This window comes from Arvicola amphibius, chromosome 1, assembly GCF_903992535.2.
Source record: "Arvicola amphibius chromosome 1, mArvAmp1.2, whole genome shotgun sequence".
In the NCBI taxonomy this organism is placed as follows: domain Eukaryota; kingdom Metazoa; phylum Chordata; class Mammalia; order Rodentia; family Cricetidae; genus Arvicola; species Arvicola amphibius.
The window spans coordinates 120,424,832-120,449,738 of NC_052047.1; the positions used below are offsets into that span (position 1 = coordinate 120,424,832).

Below are 24,907 nucleotides of genomic sequence, written 5' to 3' on the forward strand. Positions count from 1 at the left end.
CCCCCTCCACTCAAGCTGGGATGGCCTCAGGGACCTTTCAGGGAATTGACTGAAAGACGCAAAGGGAGAGGCTGGATCAGGAGCCTTAACCTTTTAAACCATTTCCCTCTTCCGTTTTTTTTTTCTTTTTTCTTTTTTTTTTTTTCACAGAAAACCTTTTTCTGACCTCCACTGCACAGCCACTCAGAGAAACGACCACCTGTCAGGCCCACAGAAATGCATAGGAGGTGCTTGTAGTGGTTTGAATGAGACTGGACCCCATATGCTCCTATGTTTGAATGCTTGGCTCCCAGCTGGTGAAACCGTTGAGGAAGGATGAGGAGGTGTGGATTTATTGGAGGAGGTGTGTCACTGGGGGTGCATTTTGAGGTTCCAATAGCCTACACCATTCCAGTTAGCTCTCTCTGCCTAATGGCTATGGATCAGATACAAACTCCCAGCTACAGCTCAGCGCCACACCTCCTTGCTTCCTGCCGTGATGGTCATGGACTCAGCCTCTGAAGCTGCAGCAAGCCCCCAATTAAATGCTTTCTTTTATGAGCTGCCTTGGTCCCTCTTCACCATAACAGAGAGTAACTAGGATACTGTTCAATAATTATCCATTGCCTCAGTGACCCGGAGATACAGCAGTGACAAAGACTGGCAGGGTCCTGTGATGGTCTTTCTAATATATAAGCAACTCACATAACCGATGCGCTAATTATGCAATGACTTAACTAACATGGTGGCTCGTGTTAGAAAGAGTAAGACATGCCATGGGAACTCACCTTCCCAAGCCTCCCCCGCCCAAATGATGCTGAGCTAAGAAAGGAGGAGAAATAGGAGTTCAGGGATTACCATAGTTTACATGAGAAAGTTCTCTGAAGGTCATGTATCAAAGGCTTGGTCCCCAACTTGGTGTTATTCAGACTAGAGCTTTCAGAACTGTGGCCTATTTGAAGGCCTTTGGAGGCCTCAGGGGTTTGTCCTTGAAGGAAAATGCAGGACCTTGGTCTCTCTCTTTTTGTTCCCCAGCCACTTTGGGAGCAGTTTTCCCCCTCAGGGACACCCAGTATGAGGTGCCATCTCAGGCCCAAAGCAGTGTCGCTTCAAGTCACTGGATTAGACCAGATCACTTAGGGATCCCAACTCTGGCCCACTGCAAATCACAGGGGTGCTACCCCATCAACTTCAGCATCCTGCATCCTGGATTAAATTAGTCATCATCATCACAGCTGTCTCTTCACCCACATCCTCTAGCTCCTTGCCTAGCATCCAGCTCAGCAAACCTCTCTCCGGCAAACTTGCTGACATTCTATGAGACCCCTCCTTTTAGGTCATTCCCAACTCCCCAAACCCACTAACAGTGAGTTGGAGCCCTCACACCAACCTCGTATGTCTAAGTCACCAGACCCCTGGCTCCTCTCACTGAGGGGTACTGCTCAGGTCTGAATAGGAACCGATCCCGAGGTCCACATGCTGCATGCCTGGTCCCCAGCTAGTGGTGTTACTTTTGGAGGCTGCAGACATTTTGGGCAGGGAGTCTCACTGCGGAGAGGTGGGTCTCTGTGAATGTGTCTTTGGAGAGTGTGTGTTGTGGCTTTCCTTCCTCTCTCTCTCTAGTTCCCGCCCATCAAGGAGAGAAGACCCACACAGACTCCTGTACCACGTTTCCCTATCACAGTGAACAGACACTAGCTGGACCCCTGCCACACACTCTGCCACCATGATGCTCTCTGCTGCAATGAACTGAACTGAAAGCTAAGATAAATCTTCCTCGTTTAGGCTGCTTCTGTCACAAAACATCAACAACAATCCACAAAGACAACAAAAAGCAAAAGACTCACTTTGTCAAAATGATGAGAAAAGTGACTAATACAATCAGTTACCTTGTCCCTATTGTTAGAGTATATCTCGAGATCAATAGATATCAACCAGGACTGTGTCCCAGGGGAGGTTTCATGAGGCCTGGAGGCAGTGTTTTTTTTTTTTTTTGGTTGGTTTGGTTTGATTTTGATAACCAGGGAAGGGCCAGAGACTGGCTTCCCACAGAGAGAGGCCAATATCTTCAATGGACAGGATAGTCTAGCCTGGGAAACCAAGTGCACCATGGTGCAGACCTTGCTCTCCCTCTACCTCATGTTCTGCCTCAGGAGCAAGTAAAAAGGTAAACCAGCCAGGAAACTCCCAGCATGTCATCTTTTAATGACTTCCACCTCCCTCAGGAGAAAGTTGAAATCCACAGCTTAGTCTCTGAGGCCCTTTCCCCTCTGATTTCTGCTGCCTTTAATCTCCTGTTCCATCACAAGAGCAAATCACATGCCGGGCAAGCCAACTATTCCGGAAAGTCCACAGCGAGGTGGTGTTCACCCACATGTTCTTAGCCTGTTAGGCAGAAAGCTGGCAGCTGCTCAAGAGAATGTATGGAACCAGGCTCCGGTGCAGCCCTGGGCATGGGTTGTGAACAGGCCTCTCAGAAGGCCACTCCAGAGAAGTGTGGCGTGGGGAACAGGTTAGGACTCTGAGTTCCATCACTTTCAGTCTGGACCTCAAACCCCCAGTCTCACCTCCATCCCCAAGACCCACTTGGCTCTGACACATGAGAAACCTGCTGCCTTCAGTGCACAACTGAGCCACGGTCACAGTGGGCAATGTACGCTGGGAACTGCACAGATGTGTTCCCATCCAGCTCTCAGGGGACCTTTTGGATGAGGAAGGTGATGAGGATGGTCATGGTCATGATTGTAGGTTTCAGGTCCAAGTCTAACATCACCCAGTAATTGGGTGGCAGAGCCCGGATGTAAATAAGAAATTCACATTTGGTGTCTATACCGAGGTCCTGGCACAGCGCTTCTAGGGTGTTTGGAATCCTTTGAGCAGGGAGAGTATCTTTTGCATACGAACGAGGTTGCTTGATCACTGGGGACCTTCAGGTAACTTAAGGGTAGGACTGGCTACCAGAAAGACCATGAGGAGAGAGCTGGCGGCTTTACCCCACTCTGACCTCCAGGGAGGGGTGGCTGAGTGGAGGCTTAGTTCAGTCGCCAGCTGACGATAGTTCAATTCATCACGCTTGTACCACGGCACCACCACCAAAACTCACAAGCGTCAGGGTTTGGAAAACTTTTAAGCTTGGTGATTGCAGCAGGGTGTCGGTAGTGTGTGCCTGCAGAGGGGTGGAGACGTCACACATGCCTCCCTCAGGCCTTCTGAGACATCCCTTCTGCCCTGGCTCCCAGGTCAGATTCTTCACAACGAGCTCCCCTAGTCAAGACGCTCTCTGTCCTGGTGCCAAGCCACGGACTGAACCTTGCAAAAATATGGGCTGAAACAAGAAGACAAGGGCTTTGCCTGGCTCCGTAAGCCTTTCCACAAATGACTAAACCCGAGCAGAGGGTCCTGGGACTTGTGCTTTAGCAGTCTGGTCAGCCAGAGTGGTAAGCTGGGACTTATGACTGCATGCACTAACTTAGGGTGGGTAGAGTCCGAATTGGCTCAAAACATAAGACAGATGGTGTTCGGAGAAACGGAGACGTGGTTGTTTGAGGGCAAACGTCCACATTTGGTGGCAGCACTGAGAGTCAGGAGGCTTACAGCGAATGCTCCTGAGGAGACTGAAATAGAGGCTGAGTGAGGGTGCGTAACCAGCCTGAGCACCTCTAGCAGGCGGCGGAGATAGAACTCGAACCCAGGCCTGTGTGAGCGCAGGGCCCACGCTCCTCCCTATCACTAGACCGTATCATCTGGAGGTGTAAAGAAGATTTGCCTAGTAGCAAGACATGCATGGGAGTCAGGCAACCTAACTGTAGTCTCCGTTCTGCCATGAAAATCTGTGTGGCCTTAGACTGATCACTCGACCTTCCTGCAATGCAGTCTTCTCACTTATGCAACAGGGGGGTCCATCCACTTTGTTCCTGGCTCCTCCTTTATGACATGCTATAACTAGGGGTCAAAGCTCATGCTGGGGTCAGTGAGGTGACTCAGCAGGTATCCTGGTTTTTTTTTTTTTGTCAACTTTGTACATAAGTTGGAGTTGTGTCAAGAGTAACTCAGTTGAGTAACTCAAGGACGAGTAACCTTGATTGATATGTCTCCATCAGACTGCCTGAAGGCAGGTCTGTGGGGCATTTTCTTGATTGCTCATTGACAGAGGAAGGCCCAGCCCACTGTGAAGTGCTATGCTTGGGCAGAAGGTTCTGGGTTGTATAAGAAAGCAGGCTGAGGATGTGGGGGGCACATGCCTTTAACCCCAGCACTCAGGAGGCAGAGACAGGTGGATCTCTGTGAGTCTGAGGCCAGCCTGGTCTACAGAGTGAGTTCTAGAACAGCCAAATATACAGAGAAACCCTGTCTCTAAAAACAAAACAATAAAATAATAAAAATAAAAAGGGCAGGCTGGACAATCCATAGTCAGCAACACTCCTCCATGACTTCTACTTCGGTGCCTGCCTCCAGGTTCCTGCCTTGGCCCCTCTCCATGGACTGCATCCTATGTATAAGTCAAATAAACCCTTTCCTGCCCAAGTAGGCTTTGGCTTGGCGTTTGTCACAACAACAGAAGGCGAACTAGAACCGCAGGTAAAGGTGCTTGCTGAGGAGGCTCAGGGCTTCAGTTTGTATCCTGGACCCCACACAGCTCCTACAAGTCGTCCTCTGACCCCCACAAGCACAACATAGTATATACACACTAAGCAAATAAAGAATGTAATTAGAAATTTTAATAAGCTCTCAAGTGTGAAATTGATTTTTACCGAGGGAGGAGGGGCGCACGGAAACTTCTAGTTCCCGTTGCCCTATCGAGCTCTGAATTGGTCCCCAGCAGCATTATGGGACTGCCTATCAGAAGCTGAGCCCGAAACGCTTTTTAACACATACGGGGCCAGGGTTCTAAAGGTCACGGCTGACAGCAACTCAGGGCAAGTTGAAAACATTGCCATTTGCCTGGTTGAGGGCTGGACGGTGACAGTAGCAGTTGGTGAGGAATCTCAAAATACAGAAGGCAGTTAGGAGTCTCTGTTTACCAGGCTGTTTTTAGCCATCCAGAAGGCAGGCTGGGGGCGTCTGTAACTCCAGGCAGTTTCCAGGTACTGGGTCCAATCAGCACAGAGCGCTGATCAGCTCCAATTATTTTTGCCTTGAGAACAAGCCCTGGTGACACCACTCTATCTGCTGCTATCACAGTGGACATATGTCACCAGACATTTGCCCAGATCTATAGGATGTGCGCGTTAACAGCATACCCCAAACTGCAATAATGATGTGTGAACGTGGGTTTGTCTCTGGTACCAAACACACTGCTGTGGTGAGGGATGCCGGTAATGGAGAGACTGCGTGGGTAAGGGTGAAGAGGGATGATAGGAAACCTATAAATCTCCCTCTTGATTTTCCTGTGAGCCCCAAACAGTCCTCTGTGTATGTGTGTGTATGTGTGTGGTATGGCGTCATATATGTGTGTGTTCCTCTGTGTGTGCATGCATGCATTGTGTGCTTGTCGGGGGAGAAGGGTCAAATGTCAATATCCAGTATCTTCCTCAATAATCCTCCACCTTATTTTTGGAGGCAAGGGCTCTCTGAATAACCTAGAACTCACCAATCCAGCTAGACTGTCTAGCAAGCTCTAGAGATCCTTCTGTCCCTGCCCTGCAACACTGGCATCTACCTGCCTTGAACCTGGGTTTTTTAAATAAGCACTGAATGCGGCTCCTGATGCTTGCACAAGAAGCACATTATTAGCTGAACTACCTCCCAAGCCACCCCCCAACATTAAAGATAACTGTAGGCAGGCATGACAATGCATGCCTGCAATCCCAGCACTCAGAAGGCCGAAGCAGGGAGACTATGAGAAGGCTTGGGGAAGAACGGCTCAGAGTAAAGCCCTCTGCATCTGGGTTCAAATCCTTTGAACGCCGAGTGTTGTCAACTATTGTAGAAGGCACAAGAAGTGCAAGAGGAAAGAGCTGCCCAGGGGAAGGGTCTTTGGACGAAGCTGGGATGGCAACAGTCTAGGTGCCTGGCCTGCTCTCTTCTTGTCTTCCCTGCTTCAGCATGAAGGCCTGTGTCCAGATGCCACCTCCCACCATGGGTGTCAGAGGCTTCTTGCCTGCTAGGACCACAGGACAAAACTGCCAGGGAATTTAAGCTCCCAGGTCCCAGTCGCCTTTACACAAAGGTTCTGGGGATGAACAACACTGGGCTCCTGTGTGTGCCTTGCAGGTTTAAGAACTGGACAACGCCTGCTGTGTTGACCTCCTGTCCATCACACACCCTCCCGGACTTTCCAAATCCCTCCTGGTGTTCCCTGATATAGGACCAGCCTTGTCTCAGGACCTTCTTCATGGGGAATTCATACGACGAAAGGGGTAGACCTTCATCTTGGAAGACAAACACACACACAACAGGACAGTTTTACCCCAATCTGGAAACCTGTGTACCACTGGGATGTGACGTAGTTCAGAAGAGGGTATGCTCGGCATGCACAATGCTCTGGCTTTAATCTCCAGCACATAACTCACTGTACACCAACCAGCCTGCCTCCCAAAGGCAGCCCTGGGTCAGTGGATTCCCGATCAAGACTGCACAGCTTTGAGATGCCCCATCTTGTCAATCTACAACTGCTCTGTCTGAGTCTCCTTGGGCTGGGCCATCCTCACCTGTGCAGTGTGAGGTACATCTCTTCCTGCCTGGGCCTTCCCCTTCCCTGGTTGTCCTGCTCTCTGTGTTCCAGGGGGTGCACTCGAGAGTACTTAACAGCCTCTTGGTGTCCCAGCCCAGCCAGTGGCCTCAGAATGGGGTCCCCAGAAGCTAATCACACCCCCTTCAGGTTGGACATGAGGCAGGAAGTCGGTCACTACAGTGGGCCTGAGAAACATCCACACATCATCGGTTCCATTGCCCCTATTTTTGTTTCTGTTTGTTTTTTTTTTTCCAAATCACTTTCTGAGAGTAAAAATGATTGATATCTTTATACCCTGGATAATCACTCTCCTGATGAAACTGTTCAGCATTGGTGGCAAAGCATTTCTAGGGTGGTGGCCCACGACTCTGTATATGTGGTAAGATTCTACAGAACTGGGGCCGAAGGGACACCTCAGGAGTCCTTGCTTCATAAGCATGAGGGTCTGAGCTTGGACCCCAGAACCCACTAAAAACCCAGGCATAGATATGCATACTTGTAACCCCTGTGCTGTGGGGACAGGGACAGGAGGATCACTGGGGATTGCTGGCCACCAGTCTATTCTAGGTTCCATGAAAGTCCCTGACTCAAAAAAAAAAAAATAAGGCAGAGAGTAACAGAGCAAGACACATGACACCTCTCCTGGTCTCCACACACAAATGCACATTCATACACCTTACATACTTCACACACATACATCCCCATACATAAATTAAAGAGTGAAAAGATTTAATAGAACTTCACATGCACATATATACGCACTCTCTCTCTCACACACATATACGTGCATGCCCATGTACACACACATGCATGCCCATGCACACATACATGTACATACATGTATGCACGCACATGTGCATGCACATATACACACTCTCACACACAGAGACATCTACATGCATGCCTATGCATACACATACATACTTACCCATGAATGTATATGCACACACACACTCATATGTGCATGCCCATGCACACACTTATACATGTACACACATATTCTCTCTTACACACTCAAACATGCATTCCCTTGAATACATACACACTCATACATGTATATGCATGCCCCCACATATACATACGTTCACACATACATGTATATGCACATTCACACATACATGATTCATGCAATGTATGTCCATGCCCTTGCATGCCCATGCACACACACACACACACACATTCACACATGCATGCCCATGCATGCATACACACGCGTATACACTCACACATGTACACACATAGTGGGGGACACATATAAAAACCCACTGGAATCTGAACTTGGTCTACTCTAGTTTACGGTGTTTGGTGGTTTATCCTACATTCTCAGGGCTGTAAGACACTGTTCTGGGGACAATGGACAAGAGAACAATTGGAACTCTATGCTGTTTTTGAAACTTCATATGAGTATAATCATTTCAAAATAAAAACAACTTAAATACAAAGTAAGTTTTTTTTGTCTTTGGCTTTTTGACACAAGATCTCAAATAGTCCAGGCTATCCTCAAATTCATTACATAGCCAAGGGTAACCTTGAACTTCTGATCCTCATTGCACATCTCAAGTGCTGGGACTACAGGAATGTATCACCATACCCAGCTTCAAAAGAAAAAAAATTAAGTAGTAAAATAAGTTAAAATAACCAGAAGAGTTCCCAGGAGGCGACGCAGCAAACCCAAGCCTTACCTGCGAGCTGGGGACCAGAGCCCTCCACCAGTGGCCGCCCTTCACCAAGTCCACCTCGCACAAGGGCACCGCCACTTTGCCAATCACACAGTGGCGGGAGAATTTGTCAAAGTCCACCACAGTGAGCAGCAGGGTCCTCCTCTGGGCTTCTAGGAAAGGGATCTCGAAGGTGTAGCGTTCCTCAAACACAGGCTTCTGCGTCTTGCGCTTGACGCCTGTCTGCTTGGAGTTCTTCTGGTCGGGCAGGAGACAGATCTTGACGTAGGGGTTGGAGTGGGCCATGTCCTGGCGAGAGCCGTCATGGGAGATGGGGGGCGGCAGGTCCCGGGCCTCGATCACCCGCACCGTGAGGTGGTTGTGCAGCAGGTCGTACTGTGTGCTGAAGTGCAGCATGCCCAGCTGGTACTTGGACATGATCTCCTCATCAGTCAGAGAGTCCACATCATCAAGGTTTGAATCGAGGGAGTAAAGTCGGGGCTCAAACTTCCTGAAGTAGTCATCGGGGGTGTAGGCCCGGCGCAGCACCGATGGCTGGATGGGTTCCTTCTTGGCACTGAGAACCCCGAACTCAATAGGTTTGATGTCAATGAGTGGGGAGCTGGGGCGCCGGGAATCCAGACCTAAACAGCCACCAAGAACAATGATTACCACCACTGGCCACCCGGTGACATCAACAGAGGTCCCCAGATGCCCACACGGGCTTCTCTGCTTCAATGGGCTCTTCTGTGCACACTGGAAATGCAGGCTTTCCATGAGCTTTGGAATCCGTTTCAGGACCCCTGACACACCCATCCCTCAGACGCTCAGAGCCCTTACTTGAGACATAGCAGCTGGCAAGATGGTTCGCTAGGTAAAGGCACTTGCCATGGAGCCTGGGGACCTGAGATCAATCCCACATGGTAGAAAGAGAGAACCAACTTCCAAAAATTGTTGTTTGACCTCCACATATGCACCATGGTATGCACGTACACACACACACATACACACACACACACACACACACACACACTTAAATAAATAAATGTAAAAGAACAATATATAACCTATGCACAGTCATCCATATATGTCCAACCTGAAGCCCACAGGCAACATGTACCCCAGGTTAGCTATGAATGCAGATCGTTACACTTGTAGATGATATTATACCTACCCCTGCACCGTCTCCAAATAGGTTAAAGTGCTGAGTACAATCCAAATGCCACAAAATGAAACTTCCTACGGTCTTCCTTTTCCTGCAGTGTGGTGGATTCAGTCCAGGGCTCCACGCATCAGTTGCTCTACCACTGAGCTGTAGGCCTGGGCCTCTTTCCTTTTTACTTTGAGATAGATTATCACCAAGGTCCACAGACTAGCATTGAACTCATAGTACCCCTGCCCCAGCCTCTTGAGTAGCTAGCATTATAGGCCTGCACCACCAAGCTTGGCTATTCTGCCATATTGTTTAGGAAATAAAAAGCATGAGGAGAAAGTCTGTGTTAAGTATAGACACACAACCACACAACACACACACACACACACACTCACTCACAATCTTTTTTCTTGGCTCTTTGAGACAGAGTCTTGCTAAGCAGTCCCCAGTGGCCTGGAATTCACTTTGTAGCTTGGGCTGGCCTTCAATTTACGATTCTTCTACCTTTGGCCCCAAGGGCTGGGACTGGGTGAACCTGAGGGTGCAGAATGTGTGCACACGGAGAGATAACTGTGATCTTATTTATTGTGAGAGGTGGTTGCCCAGTGGTGGCCTAGAGCATCCCACCACAATCATCAGAGCAGCTCGGTGCCAGGTGGCACTCTAAATGCATGCCATCGCCCCGAAGTCATCCACTTTTCATGGTCCGGTCCCGAGGATATTAGAGGACACCTTAGACTGTGATCACTCTCCAGAGCCCTGTACTTGTGAGAGCGAGAAGCAGGAGGGAAGTGGGCTCTCCCCAGCTGAGGTGCAGCACTGCCCCACTTTGGGAGGGCGATCCCAGGGGCCAGCGTGTCTGGGTGAAAGCCCAGCTAGCCTACGAACAGAGGGAGATCATGAGGTCTGAGGGTGCAAGAGCCCCTTGGTCTTCCTGTCTCGAGCCCTTCCATTTGTCACCCTGCTTCCAGGACCTGAAGTGTAAGCCCTGCTGTTGTTTTGAGACAGGGTTTTAACTCTATAGCTCAGGCTGGCTTGGAACTCACTCTACTCCAGGCTATCTTGTTTCCCCTTGTCTCCGACTCCCAAGTGCTGGGATTCCTGGCACGAGCCACCATGCTCAGCTAGCTCTTTCCCCTATACTAAGAGAATGCCTCTCTCCCCCCCGCTGCCCAACCCTAACCATCTCCAGGCACTTACTGGAGATTCTCCGAGTCAAGCTGTAGGTGGACTTGGATGTGTCTGAGGATGAGCGTCTCCCATCAGGGGAGTTGGTCCTTGGGGTCAATGGGACATCACTGGCTGTGTGGACGGAGTCACCATCCTTGTCATTGTTCCGACTGGCTATCCTAGAGGAAGAAAAAGGTTTCAGTGGCCGCCGAGGCAACCCCCAGCAGAGTTCCACGTGGGCCTCCAGCTGCTCGTCCACAGTTCAACCGCTACAGGCACCTTTCCCAGAGCATGAGCAAGCACTCAGTGGTTGAACCCAAGGGCTCCTATATTGGAGCATGCATGGTGATGATGTAGCCTCTGACCCACACTGCACCACTCAGAATGATGTATATAGTCTTGCTTTTCACATGAACTGTGAAATAATTCAAAGGTATCATCCCTGATTTAGAAAATAGCTTCAAGTTGGAGGGCAAGCAAATCTACACTGTTGCCACATGGGGGCGCCACTGTGGCAGAATGAAGCTGGAGACCTGTCGGTCTTGGGTCTGGAAGGAACCCTGTGGTTGTTTAGATTCATCCGAACTTGTGAAAGTGGCCCTTGGGGGGTTATGTGCCCTTCTGTTTCAATAGCCTCCACGCTTCTGATTTAACACCCTTTAAATAAGCTCTCGCAGCCATGCAGTGGTAGCGCACGCCTTTAATCCCAGCACCTGCGAGGCAGAGACAGGCTGATCTCTGTGAGTTCGAGGCCATCCTGGTCTACAAGAGCTAGTTCCAGGACAGACTCCAAAGCTACAGAGAAAGGGTGTCTCAAAAAAGCAAAAATAACAACAACAACAAAAAGTATATGTAAAAAAATATGGCATCGCAATGCTACTCAAGGATGGAGTGACGGGTGCATGACTACAGTGGTCCTGTGAACCGATGACTTGAGAACAGGAGTTGGAGGTGGGGAAGCGGTTACGGATTAGCAGCAGCGATGACTCAACAGGATGCTAATGAAGACGGGAAATGCTAAGAAACTGGGGGAGGCATGGGCAAGACTTGGGGACAGATGGCGAAGGAGATGAGAGAAGATTGATGATTATGACAGATGATAGGTAGGCAGGTAGATGGATGGAGAGGCAGACAGATGCTTTCAGTTGGAACCCTACCTAGGTGACCCTGGGTGATTCCCTTCCACTCCCTGTTCCTCCATTTCCCCATCTGTAAAATGGGAACAACCACAAGACCACCACCTCCTCTGGCTGCTAAATTCTCAGAACGAGATAACAAGCACCAATTGCTACAGTATTGACATAGTTGGGTGCTTGGTGTGTTTTAGCTGGTATTACAATGGGGTGGCTCTAAGATCCCCCCAAGTTGGGTCTGGTGTGCACCTGTAATTCCAGCACTCAGAAGGCCGAGGCAAATAATCCTGGGTTTGAGGTCAGGCTGCCAAGAAAGACCTTGTTTCAAACAAGTAAACATCACCATTATTCATGCTGGGCATGGGCTCTGGGGCAGGGACGGACAGAGCGGGGAGCCCACAAAGAGATGTAGGTGCCAGCGATACCGCGCTTAGGGGAATATTGAACACAGTGCGCCATGAGCCATAATGGTCATAACCCATCAACTTGACATCTAAGCCTACAAGGAAACAAACATGTCTTGAAACAACAACGAAAAATGCAAGCTTTGAATTCTAGAGGGTTTTCAGAGACACCTGATGGGAGAAATGAGGCTGACTTAGCCACAAAGGGATGAAGGCAACGACCAGGGCAAGACAGGCCAGAAAGGGGGAGTGGACACCTGCTGGCTATGTGTGGACACAGATGAAACGTGTGGGCAGGCGCATGGGGACAGGGGACAGGATCGCCCGGGGGCACACACCCCCTTAAAGCAGAGCTGCAGCCTCTGGGTACAAAGGCCATGGTTCCTAGACTCCTGCCTGCCTCTGGCCCTGCTTCCCAGCTGCCAAGCTTCACAGTGACAGTCACCTCCTCCCATGAGAACCACACACCTTCAGTGGTCAGCTTAAATGTCACCACCCTCCGGAGCCACTCAAAGGCAAGTGTCTGAGTACAGGGCTGCCTCACCTCCCTGTCCTCTCAGACACCCTGGGCCTCCCTGTCCCTCTGCCTAAGATGCTCCTCCAGGCTTTTCTTGCCCAGTTGTTTGTTCTTTTACCCATTCAAGTTTTTGGTTCAGTGGCCCTTCCTCCAAGGACTGTAATCCTGTCCCTGTGATCTCTCCCATCCTTCCCTCTATAGCTTTCTTTCTCTTTAGTGCTGCATGCTCGTCTTCAGGGCTGGCCCTTGTCTTTTACACCCCAGGATGAACTGGGGTGCACATTGAGTGTTGTCATGGCACTCTTGAGCTCACTGACCAAAGAGAGCAGGGAGTGGAGAGTGGCACCTACGGTGCCCATGAACACTATCTTAGGCCATTCTCCGAGCAGTCCTTGCAGCTAGCTGCTATAGACACCCTCCTTCCCTTACTGATGGGAAGTGCAAGCTTGCGATGGGAGCTGATTTGCCCATTGATGAACGGTGGTGCCCCAGGGGATCCCAGCTATACTCCGGTCCAGACACGTACTCTCTGCCACAGCTGGGCATGCTCTGTGCAACCCATGAGAGCCATACATAAAGCAGGTACTCCATATAGGCTTGATGGACAAACAGCTGGGCTTCCAGTCACTCTCCCATAAGGACCCTTTTGGCACTGCTCCAACAGAGCCATGCAGACTGCAGTCACCGAGATCTCACCTGTCCACATTGACGTTAATACCCACAATGAGTGCGGTGTCTCCAGAGATCTCACACAGAACACACAATGGCCGCTTCACCCACCACATCACTGTATGAAGACAGGCCCCAGATGTCACGGTAGGAACGACTCTGCACAGCCCGAGCAGTTGACATTTCTACTTCCTGTCTGTTTGATAACATGCAACTGCCCACTTGGTAAATAAATCTGAGCAATGCAGCTGCAGATCGGCTTTCGGAATGATTGAACGCACTTTTCTTCCTTCACAGATTTCTTGCTTCCGCCTTACATTGTGTCGGAGACCAGAAACAAATGAGGGGCTACGGGAGGGTGTGAGGCAGCCCGGCTCATCCTGGGAAGCAGAAAGGTCATGCACGGCTGTTTACGACGCAGCTTGTCCAACTCCAGATGGTGCACGGCACAACACCTTAACATAAACGGTACTGCTTAGAGTTCTGAGGTGCGCTGGCCCTGGAAGGAACATTCCAGTCCACTTCTTTGTTTTTGTCTGCACACAGTATGAACCTCCAAAAAGAATCAAGGGCCAGTATTTTTTTTGTTGGTTTTTTTTTTGTTTGTTTTTTTTGTATTTTGTTTTCTACACCAAGGGCCAGTATTCAATGTAAAACAAAACTGTCTCCCAACTCAGAGTTACAATGAGGCTGTGCACCTGTAACAGGACTCTCTGGGTAGTGTGGGGACAGGGGAGCCTGCACCTGACCGGCACTGGCAAAGGGGAAGGAGGTGGCAGCTGCTGAACGAGAACGAGAATCCACATCTTTAAGCTGGCACTCGAAGCCCTGAACAAGCCGAATTGAGGCTTCTTTCCCATGACCCCAGGCCTTCAGTGGTGCTTCCACTTTATCCAGGCTTCTTCCATCCTCTCTGGTTATAACACTGGAGAATCTGCCCCAAGGGTCTGTGAGCTAAAGGACTGCACCCACTGCCTGGCTTCCTACCAGCCACGACCCTCGCTTCTCCTCTCTGTGTGGTGGTGGTCACACACTATGGTGGGTGACTAGTTGCCTCATGGTCGTAGGCCCTGGAGGCTAAAATAGCTACCTTATAGCTCTTCAGACAGGAACAGCTCTTGCCCTAGCTCCAGGTGGATGGCAACCTAGCCCAGCAGCTATTCTCCTTGCCTGAAAGTGGGCACAAGTGACTGGCACAGGACGAAGGCTGGGCCAGCGCAATTTTCTGTCTTTTAACCTTTTTTCTATAAAGTTGATAGAATGTGAGTCAAACATAGCACAAGAGGTAAGCGAGCTTAAGAATGAAGCCAACTCAATGGGAAAAACAGAGAACCCATGTGAGCCCCTGGATCCAGCCATGCCTGAAGCCATCATCCCTGGATTGTCCATGAGACCTTAGGCTAGGTGGTCACATATAGTATGCTAGGTTTGAAAGTACGGTTCTAGGAGGCAACCTGACTCCCACACCTGCCTTATGTCCTATATAAAATGGAAAAGTCCCCTACTCATAAAAGCCAATCTAAGCTCATGAAGATGACAGTGTCCCCCATGCAATGTGCACTCAAAGAAATAACTACTGGACTGGGAAGGTGGTTCAGAGGATGGCCCTTGTCACATGCTGCTGAGGACCTGAGTTCAGATCCCCATGAAAGCCAGCACCCCTTCTGTAAGATAAGAGGCAGAGAGAGAAATGTCCCCAGAAGGTCTCAGGCCAGCTAGCCTGATGTATGCGATGGAGAACAGCAAGAGGAAGAGGCCTTGTCTTGAGGTGAAAGGCAAAGACTTGGGGTTGAGTCGTGACCTCCACAAAATGTACACGTGTGCACACACACCACATATCCACCAAAGATCAAGGCTGGACTTCCAAGGATATTGAACCCCACTTGTCTGTGATGATGGCTGGATAAGAGAGCACTTTCAGGGTTCAGTTTCTTCCTCTAGGCTCGTCAGGTGACCAGCAGACTTTGGAAAATACATACACATACACACTCACACATAATTGTGCGTATTTGGGTGTATTTTCTTCTGTTTTGACTCTGGTTTGAGAATCAGACCCTGAGCCTCACACATGCAGCAAACGCTGGGTTCCGTCCCTAGCCCTCGAGCTTCTGAGACAGAGCCTCACCGTGCAGTCCAGGCTGGCCTGAGACTCACGCTCCTCCTGCCTCCATCTTCAGGACTGGGAATACAGGTGTGACCTTGTACCTGGCCATCAGCTTTTCCTTGAAGTGACTAAGACATATGGCTTTTAGGATCCAAATGATCTCAGCCACTCCGCTACAAGGACCCTATAAAATATGACTGTCTCTTCTATCTCAGCTCTGTGGCCACCTACTGGAAAGCATGCTCTCAAAATGACTAAAAGGTCCCTGTTGACACCAAATAATGAAAAAGAAAAAGAATGCTTTCAGACCTCTCGCCTCTGGACTAAACACATTCTGAAGGCAGTTCATTCACACTTGTTTATTTTTGAGACAGGGTCTCACTACGTAGCTCAGACAGGCTGGTCTTGAACTCACATCCTCATGCCTCTACCTCCCCGGCCCTGTGATTAAAAGCATGTGTTAAGCCGGGCGGTGGTGGCGCACACCTTTAATCCCAGCACTCGGGAGGCAGAGGCAGGCGGATCTCTGTGAGTTTGAGGCCAGCCTGGTCTACAAGTGCTAGGTCCAGGACAGGCTCTAAAAAAGCTGCAGAGAAACCCTGTCTTGAAAAACCAAAAAAAAAAAAAAGAAAGAAAGAAAAAGAAATAAAAGCATGTGCTACTATAGCTAGCTTTCTTCACTTACTCTTAATTACAGTCCTCTGAAGTACATTATTTTACCATTCTTTTTCTCTAGATATGGAAATCAAAGCCAAAGGAAGGTTTTTAAAAATTACACTCACTTGCCAGGTGGTGGCGGCACACGCCTCTAATCCCAGCACTCAGGAGGCAGAGGCAGACGGATCTCTGTGAGACAAGACCAGATTTGTCTACAGAGCAAGTTCCAGGACAGCCGGAGAAACTCTGTCTCAAAAAGAAAAAAAAAAAAAACCCCACACAAAAACAAACAAAAATTTCACCCACAGGGCTGGGGGCATAGCTCAGTTGGTAGAATGCTTGCCAACATGCAAAGGCCTGGGTAAGGTGGCCCTTGCATGTAATCCCAGCCCTCAAGAGGTAGAAGCAGAAGGATCACAAATTCAAGGTCATCTTTGGTTACATAGCAAGTTCAAGGCCAGCCTAAGCTACCACCCTGTCTTAAAAAATAAAAATAAGCATGGCATGGTGGTCTGTGCCTTTAATCCTAGCACCCAGGAGGCAGAGGCAGGCAGACCTTTGTGAGTTAGATGTTAACCTAGTCTATAAAGAGAATCCCAGGCCTGTTAAAGCTGCACAGTGAGACCCTGCCTCTCTAAGTAAACAGATGTCCCACTTTTGACCATCTACAAAGTCTCAAGTACTCTTATGTACTTTTCTAAACACAACTTCAACAAACCTATTTGGTAAATACTATTCTTTTTTACCATCTACCCCCCCCCCCTTTTTTTTTCTTACCAAGACAGGGTTTCTCTGTGTAGCCTTGGCTATCCTGGAATTCACTCTGAAGGCCAGGTTGGCCTTGAACTCACAGAGATCTGCCTGCCTCTGTCACCTGAGTGCCGGGATTAAAGGTGTGCGCCACCACCTGGCTTTTATCGTCACATTTTATAGATGGGAAACCAAGGCTCATAGAAGCCAAACAACTTCCCCAGGGTTAAAGAACTAGAAAGCTGTAGCCGAAAGTCGATTTGAACTCATGTAGGCTGACATGACTGTGTTCTGGAAACATCTGAAACTTGCTTCTAAGAAGAAAAAAAAATAAGGGCATGCATAGCAGGATTGCCAACCCAGAGGAAGGGCTCTAAGGGCTTCTGGGATTTCAGCCCAAGATTCAGTAGAGACAGTTCTAAGTGCTACCCCTGGACTCCATTGGTACCTGGCACCATCTCCTTTCTGGGCCTCCCTCCCAGAGTCCCCAACAGCTGTTGTCAATTATTTCTAGGTCTTTCCCAGCTTCTCCCCAGACTCTGACCACATCCCTCTCCCTGCCACAGTGAGGTGGATCAGACATGTGGCCAAGCTTCAAAACTGCCTTCCCAAAATATCTGAGCTACCGGCAGGCAGATGGAGACGGTTATGAGGGCGCAGGAGGGGAGTGGATTAGAAATAATACAGAAGATGCCAGTGTGAGCACCACCAGCATTGGAGGCTTGGTGGGCTGGGCACCACCAGCATTGGAGGCTTGGTGGGTTGGGCACCCCTCCCTGTGGCCCCAAGGATACAGGCCTTGCTCAGGTCAGCCAAAAGGCATCATCTGAAAAGTGCTAGCAGCTAAGATTTACTGAGCATCTATTTGGTGCAGGCCTGGGGTTGGACATTAAGATAGTCTGTCATGCTGTCTGGGGAGGGGACACTCACTCAGGCACTGGTCCTCCTTTGGAGGCTGCAGCCTTCAGGAAAGTTCTTCAGAAAGAGCCCAAGTCGCTTGGATACTTAGGCTACTTAAAGTGTCCCCAAGATTAGCATTACCCGGCTAGCATCCCAGAAGCTTGGTGTGAGAATGGCTGAGCCTCACCGCCAGCTGGTGCTACCAGCTGGCCCACCACTGAGGGGGCACAGAGAAGCCCTTCTTGGCTATGTCCATGGTAACTCAGCCTATCCCACCCCACCCTCTGCCCGTCTTGCAGTGGAGAGGATGCTGGGAGGTAAATTTCCAAGTGGATTACTCACAGCCATGGAGGAGTCTGGGCAGGGAAAGGTCCCAAGATCTCCACTTCATCTTCGCTGGACTGGCAGCAGCTGGACTCGTAGCACCTCTGACAGCAATGTCGACAGGTCCATCCGCAGAGCAGCACGTCAGAGATTCTAGACAGAAATCCCTGAGGCCATTGGGGGAAAGAGGAGGTAGGGAGGAGGGTGAGGAAGAGAGAGAGGAGAGACAACACCCCGAATTATAAGCAACCCATCTGGGATGTGCCCCACCCATGACAAACAGGCACTCCAGAGCAGAGTTGCTGGTAGGAGAAAAAAAAAGATTTTTTTCCTCTCTCCTATTTATGCACTGTGGGCACGGGATGGCAAACAGAAGGGACTGCAGCCGTTCGGAGCAAGCAAAACACTTGCAGGTGTTTGCCTTTGTAGTTTATGTGTGTGCCTTCCTTGACAGGTGGGCGGTTATTACAACACCGAGAGGCTGGGCAATATGTTCTCAAACACACATGCATAGGGTTCTCTCCCGGCAAAAGGAAAAAAAAAAAAGATACTTCAGGAAAAATAGCCCTGGGGACATGCAACTAAACTGAGGGAGTCCAATTTAATTGGGACACACATGCTGTCCAGGACATCCCTTTGGCCAGGGTCTCCCTTTTGGTAGGAAGGAGCAGAAAAACTGTACCCTTGCTAATACCCTGTGACTCAGTACTCAATCATGCCCCAGCCCCACACCAGACTCCAAACAGAAAGGCAAGCATTTGATTAGAATCCAGACCAAACAGATGATTGAATTAACCCACCTCGTTCAGTGGTTCCAACTGCCCTTTTAGAGAGCCACGGTGAAGCCAGGGTGAGGGGCAGAGAGGAAAGAGAGAGAGAGAGAGAGAGAGAGAGAGAGAGAGAGAGAGAGAGAGAGAGAGAGAGAGAGAGAGAGAGAGAGAGACCAGTTTAGCAATATTCCAGCAACTCAAAGAACAGCAAGACAAAAACAACAGAAAGCAGCACCTTGCGTCTTTGCACTCACCATTCTGGGGAGGGAGCTGACTTTACTACCAAGGTATGGCTATGTTTGCAGGGCTGCTGGGAGCCTCTTGGTTAACTAACAGCGAATAAACGGGAAATGTGAGCTTTTCCATTGGATGTGCACCGTGTGCTGTTATGAATCAGAGCGGGCAGACAGATCGTCAAGCTACTCAACACGCAGCCACACTTCAGGGGACTCGCAAACCTTCCCAGACTGAAATAGCCAGAAGCCAACCCAAGAGGGCCTGATTAGCTAAACTGACAGGCCGACTCCCCCGCCCCTGCCAGGGCCCTACCTTCCAATTCTGCTCCAATCCTGCTGGTGGAGAGCTTCCTTCGACCACCCACAAGTGGGGGAGGGGCTGGAAGGAAGCCAGGAGCTGGCCCTCCCTCCCTGATGTGGTTCCACCCCTACCTCATCTTCTTCTCAGGGTCCCCAAGCCCCAGACTCCCTCCTCTTCCTCCAGAGAAGGGCTTCTCTGCGCAGCCAGGATTTCCTTGTTTATTCAATTATTACATTTCTTTAGTGTGTGTGTGCATTTGCATCTCTGTGTGTGGTCACAACCATCCACCACACTACATGGCGGTCAGAGGACAGCTCTCAGGAATCCATTCTCTCCATCCTCCACCTGGTTCCAAGGATCACATTCAGGTCATCAGATTTTGTGGCAAGCAACTTTGCCAGCTGAGCCATTTTTACAGTCCCAGGATTTTTTTAAATTAAAAACTAAATCAAATACATGATCAAAATAATCCACCAGGCAGGTATCAAATCCTGCAGACCAGATTAGGGCAGTTCCTAGACTGGCCAAAGTTAGGGCACTGGAGTGCACAGGGAGCCAATAGGGAGGAGACAGTCTGGGTTTGTTCCCAGAGGCTAACATCTTTCTACTCTTGCTCTTCCTTGTAAACAAAGCAAGAGGAGTCCTAGAAGGCTAAGGCTAGCCCAGTCTGGCTCAGATTTAATGCTGAAGCAGTCCCCTTGTGTTTATTTTTCCAGCCGCCTTCTGTTTCCATCATGTGATCCTGACTCCCTTTGCCCACAGGTGACCGTTTCCTTTACAGACCTTTGGTGTGCTTGGTGGCTTGCTGGCTGTCCTGAGACAGGGTATAACTCTGTGCCCCAGACATGGAACGCTTTATCCTCCTGCCTCACCCTCCCAAATTCTGGAATTATAGGTATGTACTATCATGCCTGACTTGATTTTTTTTGTAAGTTAAAATAAAAAAAGAGCTAGTTTTTTCACTGTGTATGCATATAAACACATGTGTATACGTATATGCATATGTGTATGTATATAGATACATACACATGTGTATATGTGTGGCATGTGTACACATTCCTGTGCTTGTGCACATGCATGCACGTGGATATATGTATGTGAAGGACAGAGGTCAATGTCAGCTGTCTTCCTTATTTTGATACAGGGTTTTGACCATGAATTTGGAGCTCATCAACTCCAGGCTGGTTGGCCAGTGAGCCATGGGGACACTCCTGTCTGCCTCCCCGGGATGAAGGTAACACGCCACCACACTCAGTTTTCACATGGGTGCTGAGGATCTGCACTCAAACCAAAAGAGTCCAATTCTAGAAAAAACATGTCAATTTATAATAGCCTAGGGATTGGTACTATTAAGTACAACTCAGGTTCCTTAAAGTGCCACGGGTGGTCTTGTGGGAAAGCACTTAAAGTGCTCATCATGGGTCCCCCAGAACCCAAACTCAGCCAGGCACAGGTGCTAAGGGTCACAGGTCATATGACCAAGTAAGCTGGGAGGGAGGTGGGCTCTGCACCTGGATCACCTTTTGATGATTTCTTAATATAGAAACGCTGTGTGGCTCCCAGCCAAAGAAATGCACCCTCTCCGTGGCTTCTGAGGCAAGACACCAAGAACCACCCTGGCAACTTTCAGCCATAAAAACTGCGCCCTCGTGGGGCTCGAACGAGAATCGGCTTGAAGATGTTTGCTATAAGCTGAGCCTATGCTGTGTGCCCATCATCCTGGCCCCAGGACACTGAGCAAGGGAGGCTGTGAATTCGAGGCCAGTCTGGACTGCACAACCAGACCTTGTCTAGAAAGAAAAAAAGCCAAACAAACAACTGAGGGCTGGTGAGACGGCTCAGTGGGTAAGGGTGCTTGCCACCAAACCCAACGACCTGGGTCAAATCCCCAGGACCCCATGGTGGAAAGAGAGAACCAACCCCCATAGCTGTTCTCCCGCTGTCGCACACGTCCGGAGATGTGCAGTCCTCCCCCCAAGTCCTCCGGGTCACCCAGTCACCACAAAGTGAAGAGTTTAATGTAAAGTCATGCTTCCAAGCGCGTGGGGCATCCCAGCAATTCACAGGTATGTTCTTAGGCATGGGAGGTCAGAAGAGATCCATTGAGCCATTTATACAGCTGTGGCAAGCAGAAAAGCTGCCTGACGATGAATACCTTTCTCAAAGCCCAGGTAGAAGATGGTGCTACAGGAGCAACCCAAAGCAGGGACAACGGGAATGGGAAGGAGGCCCCGAGGCTAGGGTCTCATTCTGCCTCACCCCATCCTTCGGGGGTTTACTCTTCAGGTACCAGTGGAGAACTGAAGCCAGGGAGCATAAAGAGAAACCCCCAGGCACCTACACAGAGGTGCGCAGACTCCAGCTCACAACCCAGTAGTAGGCCACTACCCAGTTCTCCAGCAAAGAAGAATTCCTATTTTGTTTATTTTATTTTATTGAGACAGGGTTTCTCTGTGTATCCCTGGCTGTCCTGCAACTTGCTGTGTACATCAGTCTGGCTTGGAACTCCCATAGATCCTGCGTACCTCTCTGCCTCCACAGTGCTGGGATTAAAGGCATGCACAACCAGAGCCTGGCAGATCTGCGTATTTTTAAATGGCTGCAAAACACCCAGACGACTACTTCCTGACTTTCAGAAAGTCTCTGAAACTCACTGACCACAACAAATAAAGCTTCGTGGGTGCATAGCCACGCCCACTCTCTGACCTCCCTCTGTGCTTGCTTTAGTACTGTTTTCCCGATTGAAAAGTTGTGACAGAAGAAAAAAGTATTACTCTCTGTGGTCCGTAGAAGTTCAAAGACTGTTTCTAAGAGGGAAGCCAAGACCGCTGAGCTGCAGGGCTTACATGTCCCCCTCCCAGCCTACAGTCCAGAACCCACTGTGACTGCTAAGGAGCTCTGTGACCTTGGCAAACAACAACTTTTCTGTGCTGAAGGAAGGTGTAGGTAGCCGAAAGTGACTTACCACTGTAATCCCAGCGCTTCAGGAGACGGAGGCAGGAGAATCACAGGGCTAGCCTGGGCTATATAGCAAGAGCCTGTCTCAGAAAAAGAAAATGTATGAATTGGATGAAGAACCATAAAAACTTGTTTCGCTGTTCTCTGCTCACTCCCTTGGGCATCAGAGGGGCAGGGACTGTGACCTATGTCCTAAGTGCTGTTCCATAATTGGTGTCATCCCGGTGTCCTTGAGCAACTGTTGAACAGTGTCACAATATACCACAGTAACAGTAACCTTCATTGAACTTGAAATCAGGACTTAGGCAATTTAGGAAAAAGCAAGGCATTCCTGGGGATCAAAGCCAGAGGAGAGGGTCAGGTTCCACCAGGTGGCACACCATCTGAGGAACAGGGGACAAGGGATCATGGAGCCCTAGGGGGTCTGTAGTCCGTGTCCCGCTCCCCCCCCCCCCCCATACACCAGGCTGAGGCTGGGAGGCTAAAGGTGAGTCCCTGCCTCTGCTACCTTCCTCTCTGGGTAAGAGCAGGCAGCCCTAGAACCCGGCAGCTCCTCCGATCTGTTTGCGGGTCCGACTGCGTGACCTTGGCGATGACCTGCCACCACTTCTCAGTTTGTAAAAGAAACGGGTCTCTTCTCCACGCAGCACATTCCATCCCCACCCGTCCCCTCCAAAGCGGGGGAGGGAGGGGCGGCGAGCGAGGGGGGGTTACTTGGATATCCTCTCCGTCTGGGAATCTTGGGGGCGCTCTGTGAGAGGGATGGTGGGGGGGCTCCTGCACTTCTCAGACCTCAACAGACTAAAGGAACCGTCCTCACAGCCCTCACCAGTGTGCTCTGGCCTCTGGATGTTCCCACCCCTCTGCACCCAGTGCCCGGGCGAACGATGTCCTTGTCCCTCCAGGTCTGAACAGCTGCCTCCAGCTGGCTCCACCGGCCAATTAGCCCGAGCCGTCACCACGGCAACGGGCACTGGCGGGCCGGGTGGCTGGCGCGCCCCGGGCCGCCCTCCCGCGGCCCCTCCCCTGGAGTGAGTGCCAGGGGGACGGGGGGGGGGCATGCAAAGTCACCCTACAGTCTCCCCTCCCAGGGAGGCAAACAAGAGGATGCAGGTCCCACGTAGGTCCCTCCATACCGGATCTGAGGTACCCTGCCCTGCTCCAGGACACGCACAGGTGCCTGCTCTGGGGCACCCGTTGTTTTGTTGTTTTTTGTGGTTTGGATGTTTTTTTTTTTCCTAGTAAGTTTGTGGGAGCTGGGTGGTGCGCACTCCCGCGTCGCGCGCTCCCGGCAGAGGGGGCGCGGTCCCCGATATCCCCTGGCGGTCGCCCCCAGCCACAGTCCTACCTGGATGTACGCCATCTTCGCCCGCGCTCACTCACTCCGGCCCGGGCATGGCGTCGCCACAGCCCCTTTGCCCTCGCCAGTCCGGCGAGGTGGCACCGCCAGCCGGCAAGACACCAGTGGGCGGCCGGGTGGCCCCAGACGTGACTGGCGTGACTGATGAGCGCCGCCCGCCCCTCTGCCGGCCGCCCCGTCCTAGCCCAGCCCTGCGGGGCCGCCTCCCCGGAGCGCAGAAACGGGATGCCCCGAGGTCCCCTCCTTCAGCCTCTGGTGGACCAGCACCCACATTCACACCTTGGGGAGCTCCCGGGTTGCAATAAAGCTAGGACGCCTAGCCAGGAAGTCCCGGGCGAGCCGCGGGGACTGCGGCGACCCCGTCGCAGGCGGGGCCGGCGACGCTGGGGCCCGAGCGCGGGAGGCGGGGGAGGGGATGGGGATCGCCGAGGGGTGGGAGGGGGCGGTGCCCCGGTCAGCGCCGCCGGCAGGCACTAGAGTGGTACCGATCCACTGCCTGATCGACAGCAGGGCTTCCGGGGCGACTGAGCGGCTGAGATGACACCGGGCAGCCTGCTGTGGGGTCTGAAATTGGAAGGTCCCCTCCATTCCTCCCTCTTCCCAAGCGGTTTGGCGAAGTTTTATGCCAGCCGCACCCGACGCGCCTAGAACCGGGCTAGGGTGTGTGTAGAGCGTGGAGGGCAGGCACCACCTATTTAGGGTGGACCTGGCAGTCCATAGGACAGTGCTGGGGCAGGGGGACTCTCACCCTCGCTCATTTCTGCGTGGGCCCCTTTAACCTAACCCGCTCGACTGGAGCCCAGGGCGCAACAGGTTTGGCGCAGGGCGGCCGCGCAGCGCCACCCAGCGCCGGACTGAGCCCGGGGCGTGACTCTGCCAGAGAGCAGCTGGGACCCCAGCGTTCAGGACTTGTCGCGGCCGGTCGGCTTCGCCTGCTGGACCCCCGCACTGGAAGATCGCCAGCACATCTCCCAGCCCAGGGTCTCAGTGGTAAGGCTACCGAGGTCGGTGCAACCCTCCGGCTAGGGACTTGAGGCGGAAGGTGGCCCTCCTCGAGTTTCTATTTTCCATGCCTGGCAGCTGGTGTCGCTGTTCACCAACTCATCAGGCTTATCATTCCAACCTCTTGGCAGCCCTATCTTTTCACCAATAAAAATAGGGTCGAATTTCTGCTCAGGCTAGCCTCCGGGG

The 24,907-nt window shown here is 50.9% G+C and overlaps 1 protein-coding gene across 1 annotated transcript in view; it reads right to left on the bottom strand.

Moving 5' to 3' along the window:
- The window catches only part of Syt17 (synaptotagmin 17), a 68,378-nt gene extending 44,356 nt beyond the window's left edge, over window positions 1–24,022 (bottom strand). Inside the window, exons 1-5 of the mRNA XM_038342980.1 lie at window positions 23,705–24,022; window positions 18,892–18,909; window positions 18,110–18,258; window positions 10,664–10,812; window positions 8,335–8,954 (exon numbers count right to left, since the gene is read on the bottom strand). Coding sequence (XP_038198908.1) covers window positions 8,335–8,954; window positions 10,664–10,812; window positions 18,110–18,258; window positions 18,892–18,909; window positions 23,705–23,719 — 951 coding nt within the window. The 5' untranslated portion in view covers window positions 23,720–24,022. The remainder of the gene's footprint in view (window positions 1–8,334; window positions 8,955–10,663; window positions 10,813–18,109; window positions 18,259–18,891; window positions 18,910–23,704) is intronic.
- Between the last annotated feature and the right edge of the window lie 885 nt (window positions 24,023–24,907).